Here is a 12,803-nt window from a genome sequence, read left to right as displayed (position 1 = left end):
CCACCACCGCCCGGCAGTCTCTACTCTTCTAAAATTCTTAAAAATACCCTTAGGCAAATATGAAAACAATGAGTCCCCTAAATAAGCCATCTGATGGTCTCCATGACAATTTTATGAGCTGAAAACACGCATAGGTGCCCTCGCAGGAAAGAATGTGACATTCGTTAGGACTCTTCTACTGATGAGGTTGCCAATCCCTAAGGTAATACAGATACATTACTAAACTGAAGTACAAAGTGAATCATGACAGCATCAAAGCAGGCTCACAGTTCTTCCTGTGTATTCACAGTGGGGGCTGGAAGATGGCTCAGCTAGCCAAAGTGCCTTCCACCAAGCCTAACAGCCTGAGTTCAGTCCCACAGGGTACAAGGTGAGAACCAGCCCTCAAAAGTTGTCCTCGGACCTCCACACCGCATACACAGAAAACAAAGAAATGTAAAATAAAAAAACACAATGCAAAGTACCTTAAAAAAAAAAGTCAATGTGAATATTCTTTGTACTCTTCGCAGTGTTTAAAACCTGAAGTAACAGAGCTTGAGAGAAGACTCAGCAAGTAGAACACAGGTTTAATTCCCAGCTCCCACATGTTGACTCAAACCATCGAGCACTCTAGTCACAGAACTCCAACACCCTCTTCTGGCCTCAGCAGGCACTGCACACAAACGGTACACAGACATATATGCAGGCAAAACACTCATGCACATAAAAAGAAAACCTTCAGGACTTAAGAGGCACGCGTGCTAGAAAGGATGATAATGTATCTCATGAAAACTATAAAAGATGCAATAATTTCAAAGCAGTTACCTTGGGAACCACTTGGCGTGTTCCACCCAGGGGTCATCTCCAGATTCCCAGCACCTCAGCCCACCATCACAGCAGAAGCACTTGACATCATCACTGTGTCCTAAAATAAATTCATTTTGAACCAAAACATATAAATATATAATAGCTGTCCACTTGCGTGTATACTATAACACATGATGGATCTTTAAAATTCTCAGATTGTTTCTTACCTGTATAATAAAAGCCCGCGCTTGCAAGGTCCTGAGGATGAACTAGAGCACTAGAAGGCCAGGTAGAGAATGTTCTAACACGGGCTGCGTGTGTCTGCATGCTCAGGTTAGAGACAGTGTATCTCGAAGCAGACTGACCCAGGTCTTTTAAGAATGGGCAGCTGGGGAAATGTCTCTGGTGCTCTGACATTGCATCATCCTTCCGTTCCCAGTTGCTCAGTTTCCCATCGCACGCAAAGCAGGCCACTCTATCTCCAGGTCCTATGTAGTAGAAGCCTGCTTTGGCCAGCTCTGCTGGTGACAGAAAAGACAATGGCCACGTTTGGTAGGTGAGTAATCTGGCCTTCTCTGTGTTCATTGCAAAGTGGTAGGGACTTGTGCTCAAAGCAAGACAATCTTGATTTGCTTGGAAGTTCACAGGGTCTGAGGGAAAGCTTGAGTAAGAGCCACTGAAATAGCCAGTGCTCTCTGAACTAGCAAGGCACGGAGACGTGGTGCTTGTCGTTTTGGAAGGAAGAGAAGGCTGAGGGCTACCTTCCAGACTGTTGGCTGGATTCAGAGTCTGTACAAAACTGCAGCTGGGATACAGCTTTCTGTGCTTCTCAATGGGACTGTCCCCTTGTTTCCAGTTGTCCAGCATCAGGCCACAGCAGAAGCACTTGACCTTGTCATTGACACCAGTGTAGTAAAAGCCAGCACGAGCCAGACTCCTTTCCGAGACAGGAACGCCAGTGGGGAAAGCTGAGTACGTGGACAAGCGGTATAGCTCACAGGAAAAGTCGTACTTCAACTCAAAGGTGTCAGCACTCTTCATGAGCTTGGCCAGGAAGGTGCTGTCTTGAACCATGTTCATGGTGAGACAACAGAGAGGGGAAGGGACCAGCCTTTCTCTGGGAAGGTAGTTTTGCGCATGGCTTTTGGTCAGTTTTACTACTAGGCTGATACCTAAAATAAGAACAAACTCATTTTTTTTTCTTTTATATATTTTGGGTTTCAGTAGGATGAAATTCTAAATCATACCCCGATAGATTTTAAGGCACAATTATACACAACCATACCTTTGTATAATCTTCATGCATATAATAAAAACTAGATTCTACCTAATAGCCAATGTATGATTAAGGTAAATCCCATTCTAAAGTACAGCACTTAGGGCCCCTGTGTGCCAGGCATCCTGAGGGACAAGTGTGCTTCCCTTTGCCATGGGATGCACTAGTACACCCAAGCTGCATTAAAAACCTGTGTTTCATATAGAATGAGAGCATGACTTAGATAGTTTTAAAATAATAAATCTCTTTGAAGCTTTCTGTTTAGTTTTTGTTTCCTTTCAAAGGACCAAGATCAGAGTTATTCATTAATCCTCTACTCAAAACACCTTTGCTGCTCATCTGGGTAGCACTAGGGACTGAGCCCAGGGCCTTGGGTAAGCAAAGCCTGTGCCTTACCACTGAGTTATCTTGCAAGGCTCAAACTTCTTTATTTGGGGGTGGTAGTCAACACAGGGTTTCTCTGTGTAGCCCTGGCTGTCTTAGAACCCACTCTGTAGACCAGGCTAGCCTTGAACTCAGATATCCCCTTCCTCTGCCTCCAGAGTGCTGGGATTAAAGGCATACTCACCACTGCCATCTTAAGACTTAAAAACTTTTAGTTTTGGTCATAAAGTATCTCAAAGGGTACTCCCTGTGCCCATATTTATCAAGATAAAAGAAAAAGAAAAGCTCATTATCATCTAAGCAGCAGAGACCTCAGAATTAAGAATTTCTCATGTAAGATTTATTAACCATTAGCAAATCAGTTCCGTGTCAAGGCACCAGCGTTTGCCGCCACTGGCTGGTGTGACTTCCTGCTATGCACTGATGTGGCAGATTTGCTACCAAGGACACCAACTCATCATCTCCAAGTAACAGGAGAAACAACACAGTTGTCACCAAGAGTCTCCCTCCCTCAGGAGGCATCATTGTATCTAACGTCACTGCCCCCTCCAGTACGGGTCCATGAGTCGCCAAAAATAACACCCCAGACTCAAATAGTATGTGAAAGCAAAGAGTGTTTATTCTGCAGAAATCTAGCATGCAGGGGTCTACCATTCATCAAAATGGCAATCCTGTGGTAAACTTGCAGGCTCCATTTAAAGCGGATTAAGGGAATTCCAGGGAGAGGTAGGTGACCTGATTGGTTGGCTCTAACTCTAGGGATATGGGTGTCTCTGGGATTGGCTAGCGTTTAGGGAACTTTCCAGAACTGTTGATGACTATTTTTTGCCTCAGGCCAGATGGCAGGAAAGCCCTGGTTGGCTGGCTGCAGGCTATAGCTTTTCTTGGAACTGGTTTGTTCGGTTCTGGGGAACAGAAACTTAGGCCTAGTCCCCCTGAACTGGCATCTCACAGCCTGTCATAGGGTCAGTCTAGCTCAGTCCTCTCATTCCCACTTGAATAATAGCTCGACTTGAATCCTTAAGATGTTTCCATGGTCTGGCTGGTATTGTTGCTTGAGAATCATCAGTTGGACAGTGGAAATTCATTCCTTGACAAACCTGACTAAAACACTAATTATATAAGGTCCACGAGTTAAGGCTAATAGTAAAAGGATGATAAGTCCAGCCAGGGCTGAAGTAAGGGTGGCTAAGGAAGGGGATCAGTTAAAGAGGAGCTCATACCAGCCTAGAGACTGTTCTCTTTCCATTTTTCTGTCATGCTATCATTTTCTCGGGAGGCCATTGTTTCTTCAACAACCCTGATATGGTTGGCGTAAAAACAGTATTGTCACCCTAAAGCCAGACAGAGACCTATTTGCTGAAGGAACAGTAAATCCAAGCCCCTTCTATTTTATAGGACTACTTCTGCCCGGGAAGAGGACTCCGTTAGGGCAATAATGGATTTTTCTACCTCTTCCAGATCAGCATCTATAGCCATTTGCAGGGCCTTATCATTTTTATCCTGGAGAATCAAGGCTGAGCACCTATGCCAGCAGGGCCAGCTGACCCTAAGAGGGTGGATGTGGCTGCAGCTACTCTTTCTACCCGGTCCACTGGAGGAGCCAACTGATTTAGTCTATCCTTTCCTGACCTAGCCACCTGACGGACAAGTTGTACCAGAACACAAAAGTCCTCAGGCACATTTAAAACTAGGGCATGAACGCACGAGATGAGCCCAACAAGCATCATGGGGGCAGCAGGTATCCTGAAATGGTAGAGGGTACAGTGAGGCTGCAGAGGAGGGAATATTCAGAGGTATCCAATTTCCAACACAAAGTCCCTGTCCTGGTAATGATTTCAGGGTCAGCTTTCCTCTGCCTGACTGTTGCTATTTACATCAGTTACTACCTGTGCTCTGTGAATTATCCCCAGGGACTGCTATTCCTTCATAATAAGGGGGCTAAGTATCCAAGCATAACCAACAGTCTGGGTTAGATCTGTGCAGGAGGAGTTAAGAACCTGGAAAGTGGCTTTTAGTAACTGTAAGGATCCTGACTCAGGTTACAGGGTGGGACGTCTCTGGGGTTCGAGGGCAGTGAGTTGGTTTTACTAATACCTTGTTGGTGCTCCAAAGGACCAGTGGTTTGTGAGAGGCCATGTTGAAGCAGCTGGATGGTGACTAGGAGTCCTGGATCATAGTCAGAGATATAAAGTCTTAGTCTTCATGTCTTACCCTCAGTCCAATCCACTTTCTTACAAGGATCTGCAAACTTAATGATATCGTTGTTGCATCACCCCTTGGGGGTACACAGAGATTAAGGAGGTTCAAAGCAAAGTCCACAAGTCTCTTTTCTAGGAGGCTGGGTATCCTTTCGTATGCAGGACCCAGCTCCGAGTTTTATCCCCAAACCAGGTCACAGCGATGAGATCATCTTTAATGGGAGGCTTCCAATTTATCCATCCGGTAGACTCACATTCTCATGCCACACAGAAAAAGGACTCTGGACCACCACATTTGGCCTGCTGGTTCCAGTCTGAGAATGTCCTGGACAGACATAAAAGGCCAGAGTCCATGTAAGCCTCTGGGGTCTCAGGTGAGTTACAACCATAACCAGGGCAAGGCTGTTGATTTGAGGGGTCCCATCCCTCATCCACAGAGGTCTTCATGAAGGCCAGGGAACCAAGTGCCCAAGGGAACCAAGTGGATGTTAGAGTTGACAGTCTTACCCATTGCAGAATTATCTGCTAAGTTAGACTCAGGGGATAGCGGGGTTAGTGGCTGCTGCAGCAAGCTGTAAGCAGTAGGCAAGCAGGATTAAGAGTGTTGAAGTCAAAGCTTTAATGGTTTGGTGGGATGTGGGGTTGCCTTCCATTGCACTTAAGGTGGGTTGTCTGGAAGTCTCTCCTGATGGGACCTCGACTATTGGGTTCTCTCTCTACTGGCAGGATTAACATAGGAGTGGTATATTCATATCCAGATCTCATCCACATTCACAGCCGTTGACACACAGTCAGGATCACAGTGTGAGGTCCTTTCCATCGAGGTTCCAGAGTCTTGTGGTTTTCTCTTAATCCAGACTTTGTCACCTGGTTCAAAGCAATGAGGGTTAGGGGAGGAGCAGATTTATACACCTGACAGATGGAAGGCCAAAGTTGTTTCTGGATTCTGTGGAGGCCCACAAGGACTCCAAGAACTTGTGGTCATATTCAGCTAGAATATCAGACTAGAGGTTAGGCATCATGCAAGGGGGCCTCACATATAGGACCTCAAAGGGGGTGAGACCCAAGCGATAGGGCGTGTTTCTAGACCTATATAAGGCATAAGGTAAGAGAGACACCCAGTCACTGCCAGTTTCAAGGGTTTATTTAGTCAAGGCCTCCTTTGGGGTCTGATTCATGCTCTCTATCTGTCCTGAGCTGTGGGGTTGGTATGCACAATGTGGCTTCCAGCTGATCCTCAGAACCTGTGGTAGGAATTGAGTTACCTGAGAAACGAATGCTGGTCCATTGTCAGACACAAGCAGGGTGGGCAATCTATACCTGGATATTATGTCTTCTAGAATCTTCTTTGCCACTAAGTTGGCAGTTTCCTTCTTTGTAGGGTAGGATTCTACCCATCCTGAAAAAGTATAAAAACTAGCAGGAATTTATATCCATATGTTTGTGGCTTTATTTCCATATAATCTATTTCCCAATTGGCCTCTAATTCTGGTTTCCAGAATTTCTTGATTGAGACCTGAGGGGTTCCCAAGTGTCCCAAGTAAATATTTTGTATTTTGCCCCTTGCAACAATTCCTTTAACTTTTGGTGACCCAGATGCAAGGCCTGATGGATTTGATGGATGAGTTGTTTAGCAAACTTCTTAGGTAAGATGGTGCAGACCTTGGCAATATGCAACCATCCATCTCTTCTGTAGATTTCCTGGCATTTGATCTGATCTTGTTCGTCCTTAGAAGTGTATTTGGGGACAGCTGGGAGTACAGAGGGTGGCCAGGATACCAGGATCTGAGCAGTGGAAGCCTCCCTGTGGCTTTATCAGCCAGCCTGTTTCCTCAAGCTATTCGTGATATCCCTTTTTGACGCTCATGGCAATGAATTATGGCCACCTTGATGGGAAGCCATAATGCCTTCAATAAAGCAAGTATTTCTTCTTTATTTTTGATGGCTTTTCCTTCGACAGTCAGCAGTCCTCTCTCTTGGTATATGGACCCATACACATGAGCCATGACAAAGGCATATCTATAGTCAGTGTAAATGCTGACTATGGTCCTTTTCACCAGTTTTAAAGCCTGGGTCAGAGCTTTTAGTTCAGCTTTCTGAGCTGAAGTTCCTGGCAACAAAGCAGTTGCCCAAATAACAGAGTCCAAGTTCACCACTGCCCTCTGGCCTCCATCCCCACCCTCACATACCTGGTTCCATCCTGAAGATGAAGCTGCTCCCATCTGGGAAGTAGATGTGCTCAGCATCCAGCCAGGGTATGTCAGTTGGATCTGGCCTAATGTTTTGAACATGCCCCAGAACTATACAGCAATCATGCTGTATGTCTGAGGATGGGTCTAGCAGCGGGGTGGCTGGGTTTAGGGCAGATAATGGATTATATCTTATTCAGGGAGATTCAAAGGCAGTATTTGGAAGTATACCAGTCTAGCATTCGATAGCCATTGGCTGGGTGGATTCTTGAGAATCCCCTTAATATCAGGGAGGGTGGTGATAACAAGTTCCTGACCCATAGTTGTCTTGTCAGCATCCATGACCAGCAGAGTGGTGGCAGCTATAATCCAGAGACAGGCTGGCCATCCCTGAGACATTGAATCCAGCTTCTTAGATAAACAGGCCACAGGTCTTTTCCATGGGGCCAAAGTTTGGATGAGCACCTCCTTTGCTAACCCTTTTCTTTTATCCATATATAGTGGAAAGGTTTGTGAATGTCTAGGATGGCCAGGGCCAGTGCCTCCAAATAGGGCTTTTCTTAAGGTCTTAAAAGCCATGTCCATCTCAGGGGTCCATTCTAATCTTCCTGACCCCTGGTGGCCTCATATAATGACTTTGCTATCTCAATGACACCCAGAGTCTATAAAACCCAGTGAACCCCCAAAATTCCCATGCTTTCCTTCTGGTTGCTGGAACCAGGATTCTGAGGATGGTTTGCTTACAGGCATCTGACAGCATGCCTTGGCCTCACCTTGAGTATGTACCCAAGATAAGTGGCATCAAGTTGACAAAGCTGGGCCTTCTTAGCAGACACTTGGTAACCCAGTTGACTCAGCTCCTGTAGTGGTCTGGTGTAGCCTCTAGGCATGTCTCCAGGTCAGGGACTGCAAGTCACCTACTCCAGTCACCTACATACTGGAGTAAGGTTACTTGAGGGTGAGCCCTCCCGGTACTCACACAGGTCCTCACACAGTGCCGCATCAAAAACTGTGGGTGAGTTCTTGAATCCTTGAGGCAGATGTGTTCAAGTCAGTTGTCTGTTAAAGCTTCTCCCCAAATCTTGCAAATAGAGGCTGGCTTTTGGGTGCCAGAGGCAAGGTGAAGAAGACATCCTTCAGGTTGAGTACAGTGTACATAAGTGTGCTTGGAAGGGGTTTGAAACTCTGGGGTGGATGTCTCCTACTTGTTTGTTTTCCTCCCTGAGATCCTGCACAGGTTGGTAATCACAGGAATGAGGCTTCTGAACTGGAAGGAGAGGCGTGTTCCATGCTGATTGACAAGGAATCAGAATCCCTGCTTCCCAGAGCTGGTTGATGTGAAATGTGATCCCCGCTCTGCTTCTCTGAGCATTGAATATTGTCTGATTTAGGCAGGGTAGCTCCAGCCTTCAACTAGACTAGAACTGGGACCCAACGTCGGGCAAGTCCCATTGGATATTTTTTTTCTGCCCAGACCTTGGGGATGTCTGCTAGGAACCACTGGAGTAATATGCTTGGAGAAGGGGCTGGCTGAGGGAACAATTTGTATTCCAATTCTTGGGCCAAAGTCAGAACATGGATGGGGCCATTCTTATCTAGTACTTCCATTCCCTCTGGGCCACGACGGATTTGGGCTCCCATTTTCGTGAGGAGGTCTCTTCCAGCAGGGGGTATGGACATCCAGGAATGACCATAAATGAGTGGGTTACCTGCTCCTCTCCCAAGTCCACCCTTCTTCAGGTAGTCCATGGATAGGGCTTGGTGCCTACTGCCCTTTGCATCCATGCTCTGTGTCCACCAGAAAGTCTATGGGCTTCCCCTCTCCTTTAGGGTTACCCAGTGCTCATGGAGAGGGTTGGGCCTTGATGCCCTCAGTCATTGAGTTCCTCCAACTGCAGAACCTTTGTCCATTCTTGGGTTTTCTTTAGGGCATTCATTTTTCCAATGGCCTTTCTCTTTGCAATAGTCACATCAGTTCCTCTGTAATGGAGGTTGGGTTTCTCCTTCAGTGGGGACTGGCTTACCTCTGCCCCTTCCACAAGCCAGGTTTTTCAGCTGTCTTTCATCGGGCAGCCCTGGTTTACGGTGGTGAGCAGCGCTTTCGCCAGTTCTCTGGTCTGATGATCCTCAGGGGTCTTTCAATTGTTGAAAACCCTCTCAGCTCTAGCCACTAATTCAGTTAGTTGCTTACAAAGCCGTCCAGATGCCAAAGTTTCCGGCAGATGTTAGGAGCTGCTTAATTGTCAAAAGTTATGTTTATGGCAGACTGGTTCTCTCTGGCCTCCAGATCAGATGGAGTGTAGGTCCTGTAGGCCTCCATCAATCTTTCTAGGAAATTTCTTGGTGACTCATCTTTTCCCTGCACAATCCCACTTTGAACAAATTTGTAGGCTGTCTAGCAGCCTCTCAGAGGTCCTTCACTAGAAACTGGCGGTAGACTGTGAGGCTCCTCTTACCTGCATCAGTGTTACAGTCCTATCAGGCCAAGTCAGAGGAAAGGCCACAACAGTATTGGCCTGGATCCAGCGGGCAGCCCATTTGCTCCCAGAATCAACTTCTGGGCAGCTCCCACAATCTGCTCACTCTCTTCAGTAGTGAAGAGGGCCTGGAGTAGTTGTTGGCAGCCATCCCAGGGAGTTGGTGACTCCAAGAGCTCTATCAGGGCAGATGGTTTTGAGACTGTAGGGTTTGGAACTTCCAATTGTCAAGATCATTAGTGGCAAAAGGAATAAGGGAAGATATGTTCCCTGATCAGGTGGCAGTTTGGCCCCAGCTGTAGGGCTGACTCCATGTGAAATTGAGATTTTCCTCTCCCTCTGCCTACACCAGCAGAGCAGAGGCAACAGCAGGGACGTCAGGGACAGAAACATAAGGGAGGATAGAAATCTGCCTCAGGGGCCAAAGAAGAAAGTAGAGCAGGTGACTCAGGTCAAATGGCAGGGCAGCTCCTGATTGACTGCCCCACAGACAGTGGTTTTCCTTGGAACCGGTTTGTTCAATTCTGGGAAATAGAAACTTAAGCCTAGCCAAACTGGCATTTCAAAGCCTGTCATGGAGTCAATTTAGCTCGACCCTCTCACTCCACAGGTTTATGAAAACTTGGTCATTCTATAAATTTTCTTTCTGAATAAGCTGGCTCACTTAATGTAGCCACTGCCATTTTAATCCTTGCAGTGTATTGAAAAGACCTCCAGGGAAGACCTTTAAAGTATCAGTGGCCCCGTGGGTGGACAATTATCAACTCTCATATCTGTCTTACTTCTAAGTTTGTTACACCTATCAGAACATTCTGTTCCTGTTTGTTTTCTGTGATTGCTGAAGGCTTGTAACATGTCAGCGACCTCCTCAGCAAACTTCTGTAATCCTGCAGAAGAATGACTACTGACTTCTTCTGGATAACCAGCACTCATTTTGGATCTTTCTTGAACACAGGCACTTTTTTTAAAGATTTATTTATTTAATGTATATGAATGTTTCATCTGCATGTATACTGGCATGCCAGAAGAGGGCATCAAATCCCATGACAGATGGTCATAAGCCACCATGCGGATGCTGGGAATGGAACTCAGGACCTCTGGAAGAGCAGCCAGTGCTCTTAACCATTGAGCCATCTCTCCAGCACCTAGGCACATTTTTTTAAAAAACTGGTAGACCGTGGGAGGTTGCCAGGGAACTTTCTGAAGGGTGCTGCCCCAGCCATAGAACTCCTTTCCCTTCCAGAAGTCAAATGCACAACAAGTCATAATAACCACACCTCAGAGAATGAGATGACATGCGTTCAATTAGCATTTTTAGACACTTGTCTCTCCAGGCGAAAGACCACCTCCCAAGATCAGACTAAGTCCCTTTTAAGGGTTTTAGGTCTCCATTTTGAGATGTTTTGGTTTACGGAAGAAACTGAGAAAAAGTTTAGTAGTAGTGGAAGGGTTTGTGTCCTTTGTAAACCTGTTTAAAATAGAGTAATTAAAGTCAAATAATACAGTGGCTTTTTTTTTTTTCTTTCTCCCCCAACTCCCTGTTTTTGGAGCTAGGATTTCCCTATGGCATTGAACACAGCCTCAAACTCGTAATCTTCCTGTCTCATGTTCCCAAGAACATGAGATCATGCTAGGATCACAAGCAAGCACCACCACGACCTTTTCCTTAAGACGTTTTCTCCACACCAGAGATTGGTATATATCGAGAAGCTATGCAAATTTGGGCTGGAGTTGGGATTCAGCGGTAGAGGCACACCCAAGGCCCAGCCACGGTCCCCAGCATGGAGAGAATGCTGCTGCACTGGGTACCATCAGCCAAGAGACCTCACACAGAAGCAACAGAAGCAGAAGAGTGGCAGACCAGATCGCATGCACACACGTACAGCACATGCACACTCAGCAGGTGCTCTTAACCACTGGGCCATCTCTCCAGCCCCACTTTTCTGAAATCTTTCAGTGATTTCTCAACAGTCCCAGTACTTCAGTTTATCCTTCTCATGTGCCTTTTTACGTTTTTGTTTGCTTTGTGTTTAAGACAGATACCCACACTATAGCACAGACTGGCTTCTTTAGCCCAGGTTGGCCTCAAACTCATAATAACATGAGTTATTGAGTTCTGAGGTTACAGGCATGAGCCAGTCACTCAGCTTCTAATCATTTCCATTAAAATTACTAATGCATACTGACTATAAACAAATTAAAGAAATTAGTGGATTTGCCTGTGACACTCTCAAATCAAAGCACAAACATATATATATATATATGTTTGTGCTTTGATTTTTTGATATATATATAAATATATATATATTTGTGCTTTGATTTTTCTTCAACCCTCTCCTGCCCCTCCCACCTCTCCATTGGTTTTTAACAGCCCCTCTTTGGGGAAATGAAGGCACATTTGTCTTTATACCTCTGTCTTTTTATTTTATTTATTTATTTATTTATTGCTTACTATGATTTCCGGTTTCATCTACTTCTTCAAATGTAACATTTAATTTTCTTTACAACCGAATAGTATTTCAATGCACACACACACACACACACACACACTTTTTTTTGTCCTGTCAACAGACATCCAATTTGTCCTACATTGAATAGTGGTACAATAAACAGAGTGTGGTGTGTGGTGAGTTGAATGAGAATGGCCCTCATAGGCTCATGCATCTAAATGTCTAGTCTGCAGTTGGTGGGCTGGTTAAGAAGGAATAGGAGGTGTGTCCTTGTTGGAGGAGAGGGTGGGCTTTGAGGTTTCAACAGCCCACACCAAGCCTAGTCTCTCTCTCCTCTCCCTTTCCCTTCCTCCCTCCCCCCTCATTCATTCCCTCCTCCTCCTCCTCCTCCTCTCCCTCTCTCTTTGTACTTGCTTGGCCCTGGGAGTGGCATGATTAAAAGGCTGGGCAGTGGTGGCGCACACCTCTAGTCCCAGCACTTGGGAGGCAGAAGCAGGCAGATTTCTGAGTTCAAGGCCAGCCTGGTCTACAGAGTAAGTTCTAGGGACAGCCAGGGCTACACAGAGAAACCCTGTCTTGAAGAGAAAAAAAAAAGTATGGCCCTGTTGGAGTAGGTGAGGCTCTGTTGGAGTAGGTGTGTCTCTGTGGGTGTGGGCTTTAAGACCCTCATCCTAGCTGCCTGGAAGCCAGTTTTCTATTAGCAGCCTTCAGATGAAGATGTAGAACTCTCAGCTCCTCCTGCACCATGCCTGCCTGGATGCTGCCATGCTTCCTGCCTTGATGATAATAGACAGAACCTCTGAACCTATAAGCCAGCCCCAATTAAATGTTGTCCTTATAAGAGTTGCCTTGGTCATGGTGTCTGTTCACAGCAGTAAAATCCTAAGTAAGACATACTGCTCCCGCACCATGACTTCCTGTGCTCTGCCATGCTCCCCATCATGGTCATCACGGACTCTCCCCTAAAACTGTAAACAAGCCTCAGTTAAATGCCTTCCTTTATTGGCCATGGATGGTGTCCCCTCACAGCAACAGTGCAG

General features: G+C 46.0%; 1 protein-coding gene across 2 annotated transcripts in view; it reads right to left on the bottom strand.

The window, feature by feature from the left end:
• Positions 1–10,275, bottom strand: part of LOC114617724 (baculoviral IAP repeat-containing protein 3) — an 18,546-nt gene extending 8,271 nt beyond the window's left edge. Inside the window, exons 1-3 of one of the 2 annotated variants that reach the window (XM_028763345.1) lie at positions 4,544–10,275; positions 1,014–1,958; positions 805–904 (exon numbers count right to left, since the gene is read on the bottom strand). In XM_028763345.1, the coding sequence (XP_028619178.1) occupies positions 805–904; positions 1,014–1,866 (953 nt within the window). In that variant the 5' untranslated portion in view covers positions 1,867–1,958; positions 4,544–10,275. The remainder of the gene's footprint in view (positions 1–804; positions 905–1,013; positions 1,959–4,543) is intronic. The other variant, XM_028763346.1, reaches the window with a different exon arrangement.
• Positions 10,276–12,803: the final 2,528 nt, after the last annotated feature.

The sequence above is a fragment of the Grammomys surdaster genome, unplaced genomic scaffold, assembly GCF_004785775.1.
Source record: "Grammomys surdaster isolate TR1022 unplaced genomic scaffold, NIH_TR_1.0 138, whole genome shotgun sequence".
Lineage (NCBI taxonomy): Eukaryota > Metazoa > Chordata > Mammalia > Rodentia > Muridae > Grammomys > Grammomys surdaster.
Note: the sequence above shows the minus strand (reverse complement) of the source record. Positions and strands in the feature narration are given on the sequence as shown.